General features: G+C 32.9%; 3 protein-coding genes across 4 annotated transcripts; 2 read left to right on the plus strand and 1 right to left on the minus strand.

Moving 5' to 3' along the window:
- Nucleotides 1-1676: 1676 nt before the first annotated feature.
- On the minus strand, nt 1677-3541 carry LOC150036381 (putative Peroxidase 48). The gene is made up of 4 exons (XM_090313967.1): nt 3111-3541; nt 2802-2999; nt 2438-2603; nt 1677-2357 (listed from the first exon to the last, which is right to left on the minus strand). The coding sequence occupies exons 1-4, from the start codon at nt 3411-3413 to the stop codon at nt 1858-1860; spliced, it is 1167 nt and encodes a 388-aa protein (XP_090170093.1). The 5' UTR covers nt 3414-3541; the 3' UTR covers nt 1677-1857.
- Nucleotides 3542-4441: 900 nt separating this feature from the next.
- On the plus strand, nt 4442-7657 carry SCI1 (splicing regulatory glutamine/lysine-rich-like protein). 2 transcript variants are annotated; one of them, XM_039032901.2, is made up of 4 exons: nt 4442-4859; nt 5068-5187; nt 5684-5739; nt 7150-7657. In XM_039032901.2, exons 1-4 carry the CDS (start codon nt 4793-4795, stop codon nt 7381-7383), a joined length of 477 nt encoding a protein of 158 aa, XP_038888829.1. In that variant the 5' UTR covers nt 4442-4792; the 3' UTR covers nt 7384-7657. The 2 variants fall into 2 exon arrangements, with proteins under 2 accessions (XP_038888829.1, XP_038888830.1); XM_039032902.2 differs by having other exon boundaries at nt 4600-4859; nt 5010-5187.
- A 4533-nt stretch (nt 7658-12190) lies between these two features.
- On the plus strand, nt 12191-15848 carry SDRB (short-chain dehydrogenase-reductase B). Its single transcript, XM_039032264.2, has 5 exons — nt 12191-12599; nt 13811-13970; nt 14483-14652; nt 14732-14954; nt 15439-15848. The coding sequence occupies exons 1-5, from the start codon at nt 12414-12416 to the stop codon at nt 15591-15593; spliced, it is 894 nt and encodes a 297-aa protein (XP_038888192.1). The 5' UTR covers nt 12191-12413; the 3' UTR covers nt 15594-15848.
- Nucleotides 15849-15883: the final 35 nt, after the last annotated feature.

Below are 15883 nucleotides of genomic sequence, written 5' to 3' on the forward strand. Positions count from 1 at the left end.
CCTCTGACCTACATAAACTCGAACAAACAACAAATAAATCTAGTTAATTTTAGATTATGCTGCTGGCCTGCTGCCTCCTTTCATATTTAATGTTTATTGATCTGGAAATAGTAATCAATGCAACTTTCGCAGGCTGCACGAAGATGTTTAAATGTGATAAGCAGTTCAGTACAAATCTGTGGAGGAGATTTCTTCACACGACGTTTCCACACAGATGGATCTCATTTTTGGAAGCTTCTGACTACTCCATTTCTAAGGAAACAAAACATGAGAGAAGAGAAGGCAGTACTACAACTTCCCTATCGAAAAGCATCTATATCATCAGAGGACTCGGTTGCTGAAAGTTCCAATTTGAAAGTTCAGGTCGCACTGCTCAATATGATTGCTGATCTATCTAGAAACAGAAGAAGTGCATCGGCATTGGAAGTAGTTCTGAAGAAGGTCAGTGGCATAGTAGCAGGTGTAGCCTTTACTGGTGTTGTGGGGCTTAGGGAAGCATCTTTGAATGCGCTTGGAGGTCTTGCATCTATGGATCCCGACCTTATTTGGCTTCTCGTCGCTGATGTATACTACTCCATGAAGAAGGACATGCCTTCACCGCCCACATCAGAATTTCCCGAGGTATCTCGACTTCTTCCATCGCCTTTATCTCCGAAAGGGTATCTTTATGTGCTTTATGGGGGTCAAAGTTTTGGTTTTGACATAGAAGTATCGTCTGTAGAAATTGTATTTAAGAAATTGCAATCCAACATTTTTACGTGTTAATACGATTGTTAATACGATTCCAAGTATTTATAACACAGGGGTATATGAGTATATTTACTTTATTTCTTTTCTTGTTTCTAAGATCTTGAGATTTTACCTTGATTATTTTTTCTATATTCTTTCATGTGATAGCATATCTTTTACACCCAAACTTTATAATAATTAAAGCTTGAATGCTCCATATCCTCAGAGCTCCTGGGAAGAAAACAAAGTAAAATCGGTAGCAATTTTTAAACAATTTGCAAATATATTATTTTTATCCTCTTTATTGGATTTCATCTCCTTGAAAAATGTAACAAATATAAGGTTACATTTCTTGATGATCCAAATACTAAAAGACAAGCCATGCTAGTAGAGATGCAACCAACCATAATCTTAATACGAATGTCAATTAAGATTGTGAGTTATGCGTCTCTTAAAGAGATGCAACCTAACTTGATTTGTTTTAGAGAGAACTCAATAAAGAAAAGAAGGTTTCTATTTTTGCAAATAGTTTTAAAGGTGCACATATTATCATTTTTTTAAAGAGCCCTAATTGATGGTTATAGAATCTTGATAGGCTACACACGCTAAACAGATATTGAAGAATTTCAGTAGAATGTAATATTAAGGAAGAGGTTTGTTGAACTTGAACCATTGTTGATGAGGGAATACCCCAAAGAGGCTCTCTCCTCTATATTAAATTTGTTAGGCTTTCTCCTCTACATTAAATTTGTTTCTCTATATCTTTCTCCTCTATATCACTACTTGAACCTACGTATGCAAACAAATTTGATGCTTGTTCTATATATTAAATTAAATCTGATTATTTAATGCTACTAGGATTTGTATGGGTCCATATTTTTTCTAGTGGTATCTGTTTAATCCATTCATATATTTCCCAAATTCAATATATATATAGTCGCCATATATTAGGCAGGAAGAACATGGTTATTATTGGTTCCATTGTTGAAAAATTTCTATTATACACATTTCTGATATTAACATCAGCCAACTTCCAAACAAGTTGTAAAACATATCCAACTTTGTTCAAGAATGAAAACAGAGCAATGATACTAAAGAACAACTCAAACAAAAATATGTTGTTGCGGTTTAGTGCCCGCACCTCTCACGAATTTGACCTTGAGAACCAGTTAGAACATCAAGAACCGATAGCTTCACCATAGCCCTTGCAAAGTCCATGCGAAAGGTAGAGCCATCATCGGAAGCATAGCCCTTTACCAGTCTTCCCGTCTTCTCGTTGGCCATTAGTTGCTGATCAGCATACAACAATCCTCTCCCACTCAACAAGCTCTTATAGTAATGAGTGTTGAAACCTCCCTCTGACGACAACGAAGGCGACAATTCTTGAAAGTACGACATGCCCAATGTAGACCTCCTTAGCTTCTCTACTGATGCCTCTGAAATTGGGGATGATGCTGGAGACACTTGATCTTGATTGCCATTGTTGTTGTTCTCTCTCTCTTGGCACTTGAATCTCATCAGGTTCAGGAACTCAGGGTCAATTGATGGATCTGGTAGGCTGGTTCCAGAGAAGTTATAAAGACGATTCAGAATGAACTGACACCCAATCTTCCCAATGTTGTGCGCTCCTTCAAAAGCCAAAAGGATAACCACTGAGACTAATTGTGATTTGTGAATGAGTTCGAGGGAAGAGATAATTTTAGCATACCTAAAAGACTGACCATATCTCTTTCATCAAATCCTCTAGTCGCAAATAGATAAAGAGTACGATTGATGTTGTCGTCGGGTCGTGGCAGTTCCGCCATTGCTTCTTCAAAGTATGCCCTCGTGCTGTCTCGCCTGCCGGTGAAAACTGGATAGAAAGGGCCACCAGCCTAATTGCCAAATCATTTTAGTCGAATCAAAACACAATAGCTGAGAAAAAAACTACATTCTATTCCTAATTTCTAAGCTGAGAAAAGCAATCGCATCATCAATACCTCAGAAACCCCACAATCAATCAGTACAGAGAATTACAAGAAATGAAAAGAAAGGGGGGGTGGAGAAGAAGACAGTGTGATATGTATATTTACCAGAACGACGGCATCTCTAGTAGCAAGGGAAAGGATATCGGCACAAGAAACAATGCGTGGGCAAACCCTTTCAAGCTCCTCCTTGATTTGATCAATCTCATCGAAACCCTTTAAAGTCAAATTGGGAATAGCCTGCTTCTCACTCGAATAAGTTCCGTCACCTGAAATGGGATCCAATAGGACGGAAGCATCGCAGCCCTAAATGAAGGAAAAAGAAAGAAAATAAAGAAGAAGGTTAGAAAAAAGAAGCGGAGAGATGGAATCAAGAAGGGAATCAAGAAATGAAGAAGTGATTTGATGGATACATACCTGGATGAAGCAGTCGTGAAAGTAGAGTCTAAGTAGAGAAGCGGAGATATCTTGATGGTGAGAGTAAATGAGAGCCATGGCAGACCTTACAATGATCTCGGCATTGGGGCAGGATTCTCGATAGAAATCGTATTGAAGAGTTGAAAGGAAAGTGAAGAGGGTCTGAGTCTGAGTTTCAGAGAAATGGAGAGGATGATTAGGGGAAGAGAAAGCCAGAGTTTTAATGTCGGAAACACCTCTTGGATTGCAGAGAGAAACGAGGAGGGTGATGAAGACGACTGAAAGGACCCAACCATTCAACATTTTTGAAAGTGAAAACAATCTCAACACTTTCACTCTGTTTATCGATTTATCAAATGGAGGCAAACTCCCGCCATAACCATTATACTCTGCTCTTCCGCTACTCTTCTACCCGCAATTTGAAACTGATAATAATAAGCTCAAAATTACCATTTACTCCCTTAAATCTATTTCTTTTGGTTCAACTTCAACACATCATTAAAAAAAAATCAAAATTTTTAAAAATTAATCCATCTATTAAATATAAGTTTCAACTTTTAATTTTTAATTTCACGTCTGACTGGATTGTGAAATTTTAAAAAGTGTTAAAGTTTGGAGACTAAATTTATAGTTTTATAGTTTTAAAAGTTTAAGGATTAGATAGATACAAGTGTTAAGACTTCAATTTGTTATTTTACCTAATAATAATTTCAAAGAGAGAAATTGTGAAACATCAATTTTAAAATAAGCAACAAGTAATTTTTTTATTGAAACACATTTGGGAAGGAAAATCTTTAGGGGGTGTTCGAGCAAGAAGTTGACAATTATAGTCAACTTATTATAGTTGGGTTATAATAGTTTGTGTTTGGATGTAAATTATTTTAGTTTGGTTATAATAGTATATGTTTGAATTATAAACTATTTTAGTTTGAGAAGGAAATAGTAAACATTGTAGCAATTAATAAAAAAAATGATGAATGTAAGATAGTAAATATTGTATCAAATATGGATTTAGAGATAATGTTGACTATATCTTAGGACAATCTTGCCCCAAACACACCCTTAGTAAATAAGTAGAAAACAATTTTCTTATGAGCATCAACATAAATCAATTGAGTTTGGTATATATTTTCAATTAAAAGGTCATTGGTTAAAGTTCTCACTTCTAACTGTTAAACTCAAATAAAAAATAAAATAAAATAAAAATGAATAATAGCACTTTGTGGCTAATTTTTTTTTAAAAAAAAGTTTACAATATTAAAAAGAGATGTTATTTTGCCATTTATTTAAAAGACAACTCTATTTCTTTTGAAAGTTGTAATACTATGACCATCATTAATTTTAATCACTTTTTTAAACTATCGACGCCCACGGAGAGAAATTGGTTAAATTATTATGTACGTTGTTGACTAAAGATGATGTGGGGCCGGGTGACTTATAATGATGATTGAGCCTCAGTTTCTATTCCAAAAAAATTATTTAGTCTGCTAATTAATCTATTAGCGAATTACAATAATAATACCCTTTTTTTAGTTTTTTTTTTTTTTTTAAAAAAAAAAAAAAAAAAAAACTTTTCTTAAAAAAACCCTTCTGTTAACCGGCATGCTACGGCGGTGGACCAAATCGCAAATCGGTCATCGAAGCTTGAATCATCCAATTCACGATCTTTGTTCAATTGTGCTATGGGCGGAAGCGAAAGAAAATCCAAGGAGAAGAGGAAGCATAGAAAGGCGGCTTCATCTTCTGAAGGTACTCATTTCTGTTCTTTTCTTCTTTTGTCTATGCATTTCCCCTCTTTTAATCTGTTGTTACTCAACAATCTTCAAGAACTTCTCCCAAATAGAAGCAGTACTTCTAGAGAACTTTATAATTTTGCTTTTCTTCGGGTGGATTCTCCAGTAATCTATGGTGGGTTGTGCTGCGTTTTGTGTTAATGCTATTGCTTGTAAAAGTTCAGACGAGAAGAGCAGCAAGAGACCAAGAGCTGCAGAAGATGAGGAAAGGGAAAGCAGAAGGAGTGATAAGAGAGAGAAGCGGAAGGAGAAGAAATCTCACAAGCACTCTAAACGCCACTCAGGTAAACTCGAATGGGCAATTTGCAGAAGTATGCATGTTACGGTTCATGTTTGGTATTATTATGTTTTATCTCATAGGTGGTCGAGTGGTTGTTTTTTTCTTCGTTGGTTATTTCATTTGAATTTGTATTAATGGTGTCGCACAAATTGCTTCAATTCGATGTTTAGGTTTTCTGATGTTAAACTGGTGTCCATACTATGTGTAGAAATCAAAATCCTTTTATTTTTATACATTCTTCAAATTTATTCTCTCTGCTACCTTTTCTGTCTTTTTCTCAAAACTCATGTTTGGAAGGAAGTTGTGGTTTAAAGAAAGAAGATTATCCTGTAAGTATTTGAATACACGAGTTTTTACTTTTCCAGTTTTTCTACAGCAGTGTCATTGCAAATGCAGATGTAAACTTTTACTTATTTTAATTATGAACAGGATTGTGAAGAAGTACTTTATAAATAGGTTTCCGAAGTAAAGTTTTGTAATGCCCTGCCTTTTTCTCTCAGAGAAGAAGTCAAAGGATATTCACAAAGGCAAGCATCACAAGGGCGATCACCTTTCAGTGAGTTCTTCTGCAATGATAAAGCATGCGTATTAGTTTATCTTTTACTTATTCTACTTGATCATCCCTGCACTTTTCCTCTGTTATTATTAGTTAGGTTTGGAAAGAACAGAAGTAGGAAATGGATTACAATGCTCTATATAAGAAGTTCTGATTTATCATGCTTGTGTTGTTTTTCCCCCTACTTCACCGCCTCTCAATTATTAATACTATATCTTGAGGTATTCAAACCCAGTAAATTTAGTATTAGGTTATCATATTTCGAGATCTTCTTAAGTGGCCTCGAGATATGGTTAACTCAAATATAATGAAGATGGTGAAAACATCTGGAAAATATTGGATTGTTTTTCACTCTTTACTTTTTTTAAAAAAAATTCATGGATCTGTGCAGCTGAACTGAATTTATGGGATCACTGGATGTGAGTGAGGTTACACAAGAATATAATGGAGGAGAGTTATCATAGATTAATCAACGGAAAGTTACCTGGTGTCTAGGATTTGGTTCAGGTATGTAGAGGGATAGAAATTACTAATAATATAAGTTGCACAAGGGGAGTATTCACGTTGCACAAGGGGAAGATGCTTGCAAATTTGCTAACGTTCAGCTTCTCATAACTTAGGATTTCCTAGTCTTTATTATTTTTCTTTTTCTTTTTCACGTGAAAGAACTATTTTAATATCAAAATGTTCGGTGCTATGCCACTGCATTAGGCTACTTGAATATAGAAGTTAATGTTAATATAGTTGCGATAAGGTTGCCGTATCACCAGTTATGAAGTATGTTAACCATGTACACCATTCCTCAATCTTATGCAGAAACAGAAGTACAATCACGATACATGGTCCTAGAATAGTGAGTTATTTAGCAGTGAGGTGGTTACTCTGAAGAATTAAATCAACCAATTTCTTTTCAAAGTGAATTACGGTGTCTAGATTGGACAAATAGGAGAAGCGTCTTGTTTATTTGTTAGTTATTTGCTGCTTCTACCAAACTTCCTGCTTCTACAAATTTGTTTCCTGCCTTATCAGATTGTTGTGAACCTTGCGATGTACTACATAATTCTGCCAGCTAATTACTGGCATGAGGCTTTATTGGGGATTTAAAAAATAAAAAATAAAATAAAATCTTGGAATAGCAATCATTGCCAAAATTCAACTTCGTGTCATTGTTTCCCACTTAAGCCTTGATTTCTTAGCTACTTCTACTGAACTCCTCCCGAAATTTGTTCATCGTCGTACGAGAGGAAGATTTGATGCGACCTTATTTTTCTATTGCTTTTTCAACAATTAAATGTAATGCCTTTGTCTATTTTAGTTTTTTTGTTTGGAATTGGAGAGTAGATACTATGTCGTATTTCTTGTTATTGGGCTGTGCCTACTACTTTTGTTAATATAATTTTGTTGATTTAGAGAGACAAAATTCAAGAACTGTCGAAGGAAGACTATTTCTCAAAGAATAATGAATTTGCTACCTGGTTGAAAGATGAGAAGAATGTGTATTTTTCTGATCTTTCTTCGGAGTCTGCTCGTGAACTTTTCTCAGATTTTGTTGAACTGTGGAATGACCGAAAGCTTAAATCTCGATATTATGAGGGTATTTCAAGTGGACCTCGGACATCCCATAACTGGAAAATCAAGGAATGATAACTTAGCAAGCATGGATTGAACAAACAAAGAAACAAATGAGCATATGTTGTCGGAATTGTTGCATTTTGGTTTTCCTGCTATACTAGTAGTTAGTTTCCAGCCAGCTGATTGAATCTTCTTGCCAACACCGGATGTGTAAGAGAGTTCCATGTTTTCTGTAGAATTTTAGTCTTACCTTTGCTTTTGATATGGAATGGAAAACTTTTCTTATTTTGATGTAATGGAAAACGTGGAAATCAATCTTAGTTTACAGACTAAAATTATTTAGAAAGTTTTATTCTTTTTATTACTGAATGATGTGTGCCAGTGGAACTCTTTTATGTTGATCCGCCTTTGAGTTGGTGGTAAAGGGTTTTTGGTAGTGGCTTTAAGAAGGTGCTTCCTTAAAACCTTTTCCATATAAAGAGAGAATATGGATGAAAAGGAAAGATTGTAATGAAAGTCTGTAACGTAGTAGATTGAGACATCTTTGTCAAACTTTTTAGCTGAAGGACGACTTTAGTTATAAATGGAGATCGTGGATTTGTAGTTACCTTGACACTATAGCTAGCGGTAATTGACATGATTTTCCTTCTTAAAAGTTGAAGGTTCGATCTCTCATCTTTGTAGTTGTTGTAATATGAAAAGTTGCCTTTCTACTATATATTCATTATTTTAAATAGCATGCCTAGAGAATAATATTGGTCACTGCTGGAAGGAAAATTTTGACACTGTTGGGTTCAATACTGCAACTTTTGTAACTCTTTTTAAGTGGATGAAGAGAAGTGGTCAAACCTTAGCTAGTGCTAGATAATTGTTTAGTAATTCCCTTCAAGTCTCGCCGGGAAGAGAAATATTCCAAGAAATATTCCCAGAAAGGTTAGTTCTTCATTGGAGGATTGGATACAAACAAGGAAATCCTCACATGCAATAGTTTTTCCTTTTTTTTTTTACAATTTCAAGAAACCCTCTATGGTATAATTATTTTTAAGAATAATGTTATTTTAATAAATAATGACAAAAATAAGATTGAAGGAAAAATAATGATAAAAATAGGGTAAAAGAATTGTGGATCTAATACACGATTACGAAAAAGTGTGTACTGGGTCCATGAGTGTTAAAATGAATCTTGGACTTGATACACGGTTTAGAAAAAATTATATATTTGGTCCACGATTTCAAGCTCCATATGACAGTCACATGTAAGACTTTGTTATGTTGGAAATCGTGGATGAAAATGGATCTTGTCAAACATGTATTATTACATCTCATTAATACTCAAAATTATGGGTAATAAGTGGTTTTTAGAGAAAACCATTCTGAATTTCTAAAACAATTATAACTAATTGTATTCCTTCTTTTCTTCCTCCTTCCAACACTCTTGAAACCAACTAAACTTTTCATTCTCCCTCTTCTTTTCCCTCTCTCTCTCATCTCTCGCGTAACAAACTAGATTTTCTCTTCTTTTTCTTTTTTTTTTTTCATTACACCATTTCTCTTCTTTTTTGCTTCTTTTCTTCTCAATCTCCATCATGGACAGAGCCATGTAAGGTCAAGGGGAATGTGCCCCCTCAATTATCTGTCTTTTATATTTTTAATATAAATTATAAAGTGATATGTATATATAAATAAGTTTAATTTAAAAAATAATATTGATATTAGCTTGTTGGTATGGAGTTTTGTTTATTTGGTTAAACACAAAAGTTCAAATTTTATAACTTTATCAACGTCTTATTTCGAATCTTAAATGACTTTTTATCCATATTTTTTCATCTCTAATGGGCTTTTAAAGCCCAACTCATGTAAATCCTAATAAAAGGAAAGTTGGTCAAACAACGTGCCCTTTAAAATATAATTTGTTTTTTTTTTAATGAATGAATAGTCAAACAATACATTTTTTATCGACAACAGAGCTGCGCAGTTTATAAACTTTTTTTTTCCTTTCGAAATTCACTTTTCAATCTCAACTCTGAGGAACGTTTTATTAAAATGGTTTCATTCATTTTTTGACATAATTTTTATATTCACATTACACTATTTATATTTTTATTTGTTTCCATGTTATATTTACATTCAAATTACTCGTATAGGTTTTTATAATTAATTCAAACAATACATTTTTTATCGGCAACAAAACTAAGCAGTTTATAAACTTTGTTCTTCTTTTTGAAATTAACTTTTCAATCTCAACTCTCAAGAACGTTCTATTAAAATGGTTTCGTTTATTTTTTACACAATTTTTATATTCACATTACACTATATATATTTTTGTTTGTTTCCATGTTATATTTACATTCAAATTACTCGTATAGGTTTTTATAATTAATTTCAAAATTCAAGTTAGAGGATTATTTGTTGTCACTTGTTTGGATATACAAGCTCGACAGTAAGTTTTAAAATATTCTTAGACTTTAAGTTATGATGCTTTTAAATCTATATGATAGAATGTAATATTCTTATTATTAATATTTTTGTAGAATTAATTCAAAATTAATATAGAGAGATATTATAAAAGAAAAACAACAATAGAGACTATAGAGACATCATCTTCAAAGAAGATAAATGTTTTGAATTCTGATCAATCTTATACATAAATAAATCTAGAAGAATTACCTGCAAATCTTGATCTAAAATATTGTGAATGCAATGATTGAGTCAAATTTTGTAAAGAAATACCGTAAAAAATAAGAGAATCTGATTGAAATTTGTTGTTGTATGATTTTTTATTTCTATCATAGTCATGATATTGAAGTCCTTAGAATGGATGGCCTATTTCTAATTCAAGGACGACAAAGGTAAAATTCACAATCAGTTACAAATTTACATCATTATCGTGTTGAAATTTTATATATCATCAGTGATATGCAACTTCAATACCTGAATAATCATTTTACTGAGACAAATACTGAATTGCTTCTCTGTGTGGCATGTCTAAATCTAAGTAGTTCATTTATTTTTTTTGATAGGAAAAAACATAGTTAACTTGCTCAATTTTACTCAGAAGACTTTTCAGTTTTTTGGACTCTTTATGCTTGAGAATCAACTTCAAAATTATATTATTGATATGCGTTAAATATTGAGTTTGTTGAGCTAAAAAGCATATGTGATCCTGCAGTAAAAATGGTCATGGCGAATAAAGACAAAGTCTATCTATTAGTTTACAAATTACTCACTTTAGCATTGATTTTACCTGTTGCCACAACTATTGTAGAGAGAACATTTTCTATATGCATATTGCGAAGACTTGATTTTGTAATCGAATGGGAGGTCAATGGATAAATGATTGTCGTATAACCTATATTGGAAAGGATTTATTTTATAAGTTAGATATTGAACTTATCATGGATCGATTTCAAAATATGAAACCTTGTAGATGACAATTGTAATGTATTAAATTAATTAATTTATGAAGTTATGAACATTTGTTTTATATTCATTTATAGTTTTTTTTGTTAGATTTGTACATATAGTGCCCCTATATAGAATTTCTAGGTCCATTTATCTCGATTGTTTTGTTTTCTTCTTTCCTTCTTTCTTATTTTTCTTTAGTTTGTCAATATTTTTTTGTACTTTAATTATCTTTCGTTTTCTTCTTTTTTTTTTTCTTTCTTCATTTTTTTTCTTATTTTATCAGAAATACAGAACCGGATATGTCCAAAACTGATCTTACTAGGCTGATGATCACTTCTAGAAGCAATGGTGAAACAATGATTTTTTTTTTTTTTTTTTGGAACTTGTGGATGGGGTCCAGGATTTTTCGACTAGTATACGTGTTCCCTTAATCTTCATGATTCTATAATCCCATATTTGTCATTATTTTTCCTTAACCCTATTTTTATCATTATTTATTAAAATAACATTATATAAAAAAAATCTTGATAGTATGATAATTGATTTGTTTATTATAATTTATTAATTTGAGGTCATCGATTCATTTTTTTTATTTTGATGATTAATCATGTTACTTGTTAGTAAATGTAGTTCTATAAACAAAGTAACTTGGTTCGTGATATTGGCATGTGTTTTGATCCAATAGATTGGAGGTTCAATTCCTCCTTCTCCATCATTGTTGTAAAAAAAAAAAAAAAAACAAAGTATAGAAACTAACTTCTCATGTAATTTCTAGAGAAGTAAATCAGTGCTTTTTTTTTTTCTTTTCTTTTTTCTTTTTTTGGGTGAGGGGAAGGTACATAGGAAGGAGAATAAATAAACACAGCTCTAGAATCTCATACTCCACAAATGTCGTGTTGTGCTAAAAAGAAAAAAATAATATTTTAGTATGAAATGTAATATTAATCTAAAATAATATGGTTAAAGTTTTATGGGTTAACCAGTGGAATAACCAAATAAGAAATTTTATTTAAAGAAAGTTAAAAAGTTTTTTAAATTACGTAAATACGATTTTTTGGATTATTAATTAAAATACCTGCTAGAGTGAATTTGTATTGATAAATAGGTCAAAAAATTTATGGAAAAAAAGAGATAAATATAAGATAAAATGGACTTCTAAATCTCATCTTAATTTGTAATCTTAAGTGGAAAAGGTAAACTTTGGTTTGGTTTTTCTTATAAATACACTTATCACTCTATAGACATTTGAGATCTGAAATTTATATTTCTTTTCAATTTTACATTTCTTCAAATTATAAATTACCGTTGCTATCACGTGGCTAGGTGTGTTTTTTCTTTTTTTTTAAAAAAATATTAACATCAACGATATCCTCCCCCACTTGAAAATACTGTATAATTTAGAAAATCTAAAATATAAATAATAATAATTATTATTAATAATATATTAAGTATTAATAAGATGGGCGTGATTGTTATTTTAAATATTTATTTTCATATGTGAAATTCTCCATTTATTTCACATGGTAGAGGTTGTGTTGTGGTTGTGGAAAACTTTGGGACGTTTCTCATTTAATGAAATTACGAAATTAAATTAGAGAGAGGGAGAGATTTAAGGAACTTTAGATCTCTCCTCTTCCTATTACTCACCTTCTTCCTTCGTTGTTTAGTTTATAGAGAAAGTTCTTCCAGTTTCAGATATGGCGTCCCCCTTCCGTTCAGACATATTGAGAGGGAAGGTGGCTTTGATTACTGGCGGCGGCTCTGGAATCGGCTTCGAAATCGCCACCCAATTTGGTCAACATGGAGCTGCCATTGCCATCATGGGTCGAAGGAAGCAAGTCCTCGACTCCGCCGTCGCCGCTCTCCGATCTCTCGGAATCTCGGTATTTCTCTTCCACTTACTCCATTCACTTTTGCTATTTTCAACATAATTCTTCCCTACTTCTCTTATTGATGAACAACAACTCCTACTCTCATAAGGATGCTAGGTAGAGTAGAATAATCTCTCATCTAATAGAATACAAAAGAGTAAACAAACGAAAGAACTGTGCAGTAATTCATGAACCTTTTGCAATTCTTTTTTTTCATAAACCATTCTGCCTCTACGGTTTCGTTACATTGTTCCACTGATTAATATTCTTATAGAGATAGAGCCTATCTGGAATTGTGAAAAAGGTTTTCTTCTTAGTTGGTTTGCTTTGTCATGGCAAGAACAAGTATACCTTATCAAAGCTGGAGCAACGAATGGTCATAATACATTCTGCTGCTATTTTAGATTGTAACGCACTGATATATTTCATCATGTTGGAAAATTGTTAAAAATTACCCTTAAATATTTTCATCTTCCACAAATAGCACGTCGAAGTCAAAGTAGTTTTTGTGTGTGTATGACCATAAATATTAAAGAAGTTTTCAAATATTTGGTTCATCATAAATATTACATATTTTGCAATTTCTGAAATCTTTGGTTTATGCAACTAATGAATATTTGATTCATCATAAATATTAAAATCAATCATTAAAAACCCTATTCTAATTAATTTGAAGAAGATTAGACTTTATGAGATTTAGAAAAGATTACATACAATCCTTCAAATTTGATCTTGACCGTGAAGGATGGTGAAAAACTATGGCAATGAGTTGCTAATTGTTAAAGATAAAAAACTTTTGGATGTTATTTTCGATAATTTCTCCAATATATTTCGGTATAATTATAACTGAAAATGAGGTTACTTGGATATCATTCTTGTAGGCAGTCCAAGGCTTTTTTTTTTTTTTTTTTATGGACTTGTTTTTTGTATGCCTTGTTTTCTTTCACTTCCAATGAAAGCTAGGCTTCTTACCCAAGAAAAAAAAGAAAGAAAGAAAGAAAGGTGTTGCTTATAAAAAATTCAAGAGTAGTTGCTTAGGCTTATAGTTTGTGTATACTTCAGATGATGTGTAGGCGGACTCTTTTTATTTGAGTACGCCACACATGGATGTGTAGGTGGACTCTAAGTCTCCAACTAATATGAATAAACACCCATGTCATACTTTGAGAAATCTGAACTTGATTCTGATCTGAAACCTGTTTTTGGTTTACTGTTCATTGCAGGCATTTGGATTTGAAGGTGATGTTCGTAAACAAGAAGACGCAAGTAGTGTAGTTGAGTCTACTTTCAATAATCTTGGTAGTCTGGACATTCTTGTGAATGCAGCAGCTGGGAACTTTCTGGTATCAGCAGAAGATTTGTCTCCCAATGGATTTCGAACAGGTTCTGTTTGCATTCAATTGCTACTTTCAATAATTATGTAGCCTTGCTTTTACTTGATATTAGTCCAAAGGGATCATGAGAGAAAAAATGTCTGTTGGAAGCATTTTGTGGTTGTTGCATACTCCTGAATTCCATCTATCATAACTCATCTAATATTTATTCAATTGAAAGGAGAACATAGAAATAGAAAGTCTCACATGTTACAAATACGTTCTTATTAAAGTTTAAACCTCGTACTTGATGTTATTGTTTCAAGGGAACTTTTAGCCTTTTTGTCCATCTTACTTTCTTTTTGCAAAATTTTTGGTTAAATTTCAACTTTAGTCACAAAACTCACAGGCCTAAAACACACAAAGTTGAAAGTGTAAGTACCATGTGTTTGTCATTCAAAGTTAATCATATTATTTTAATAGAGAAGCATTCTATGGAATGGGGCTTATTGCCAGAACATGCATTTCATGAAGTGCCACATATTATATTTACTTACACTTGATTTTAGAAATCCCCTGCAGTTATGGATATTGATTCAGTTGGCACATTCACAATGTGCCATCAAGCCCTCAAATATCTCAAGAAAGGAGGACCTGGAAGGAACTCACTTACCGGCGGAACAATTATTAATATTAGTGCAACTTTGCACTACACAGCTACCTGGTATCAAGTTCATGTATCTGCAGCCAAGGTTAGTTGTGATCATGTCTGAAGGTTATAATTTCTCTTTTTTGGTTGGAAGAAATTTCTTAGAATTTTCTTTCAAACAGGCAGCTGTAGACGCTATTACAAGAAATTTAGCTCTGGAATGGGGGGCTGATTATGATATTAGGGTTAATGGCATTGCACCAGGACCCATCAAGGGTACTACTGGTCTGAGTAAACTCGCACCTGAAGAGATAGATAGCAAAGTAAGGGAAGATATGCCTCTCTACAGAATAGGAGAAAAATGGGATATTGCTATGGCTGCCATCTACCTTGCCTCGGATGCAGGTGTGCCTCTCTCAATCATGCAATCTTTCTTACTTTTCTACAGTAGTTCTATGGATGTTAATCTAAATGTTTTTTCTTTCTTTTTGGGATAAAAATACATGTTTTCAGAATGTTTTGAAACCTTAACCCTCACTTCTTAACATATGATCTGACATATAGATGAAATCATGAATTTAGGCAATACTGCATACGCATTTTATTGGCTTTTGCGCTGGGACTTACCCAAGTATGTTTCATTTGAAAAATGAAAAGTATAATAGATATTCGCTCTCCATGATTTTTGTTTAGGTTGAAGAGATCATTTGGTCACCATTTGAAAATGGAGTTTTAAAAACACTACCGTCATGGAAAGTATCTTTGAGAAAGAAATTAAGTATACAATGTATTTGTTGTAGAATCTCAAAGTTTTAGGAGTCAATTATTTAGAACTGCACAAGATCAATCTTTAGTTAATTAAATATCGAACATTGTATCTATTTTGAAGGTAAATACGTGAATGGAACAACTATCATTGCTGATGGAGGGATGTGGTTGAGCTCGCCTCGCAGGCTTCCCAAGGAGGCCGTTAAGCAATTGTCTCGAGTAGTGGAAAAGAGGTCCAGAAATTCACCTGTTGGTGTTCCAAAAAGCAAGCTGTGATGCCCAACGTCACCAATTAATTAGATAATTTAAATATTAGTACTGCATTTGCCATTTTTTTAGGCATTATTCAAGGAATCCAAATTTCTGTCCACCAGAATGTTGCATCTAACTGGGATTGGGAATTCTGATTCCACACATTTCGTGACGCTTGGGACACGTATTTATATACTTAACCATGGCTGTAATTGCAAGATCAAGATAGTATGAAATTAGTACTCAGAGATTGTCGAAAGGAAACTCGGTTATCTTAAATGTGTGTGTTTACATGGGCGCAACCTCAAATACGT

Source organism: Benincasa hispida, chromosome 5 (assembly GCF_027475165.1).
Source record: "Benincasa hispida cultivar pf3 chromosome 5, pf3_genome.v1.1, whole genome shotgun sequence".
Lineage (NCBI taxonomy): Eukaryota > Viridiplantae > Streptophyta > Magnoliopsida > Cucurbitales > Cucurbitaceae > Benincasa > Benincasa hispida.

Bases quoted from the DNA above. Each gene is read 5' to 3' on its own strand.
- LOC150036381 (XM_090313967.1), bottom strand. From the start codon at position 3,413: ATGTTGAATGGTTGGGTCCTTTCAGTCGTCTTCATCACCCTCCTCGTT. The intron at 3,000-3,110 runs GTATGTATCCAT...TCCTTCATTTAG, and splicing joins TTCACGACTGCTTCATCCAG to GGCTGCGATGCTTCCGTCCT. The intron at 2,604-2,801 runs GTAAATATACAT...TTTGGCAATTAG, and splicing joins CTAGAGATGCCGTCGTTCTG to GCTGGTGGCCCTTTCTATCC.
- SCI1 (XM_039032901.2), top strand. From the start codon at position 4,793: ATGGGCGGAAGCGAAAGAAAATCCAAGGAGAAGAGGAAGCATAGAAAG. The intron at 4,860-5,067 runs GTACTCATTTCT...GTAAAAGTTCAG, and splicing joins GGCGGCTTCATCTTCTGAAG to ACGAGAAGAGCAGCAAGAGA. The intron at 5,740-7,149 runs GTGAGTTCTTCT...TTGTTGATTTAG, and splicing joins ACAAGGGCGATCACCTTTCA to AGAGACAAAATTCAAGAACT.
- SDRB (XM_039032264.2), top strand. From the start codon at position 12,414: ATGGCGTCCCCCTTCCGTTCAGACATATTGAGAGGGAAGGTGGCTTTG. The intron at 12,600-13,810 runs GTATTTCTCTTC...TGTTCATTGCAG, and splicing joins TCCGATCTCTCGGAATCTCG to GCATTTGGATTTGAAGGTGA. The intron at 13,971-14,482 runs GTTCTGTTTGCA...AATCCCCTGCAG, and splicing joins TCCCAATGGATTTCGAACAG to TTATGGATATTGATTCAGTT.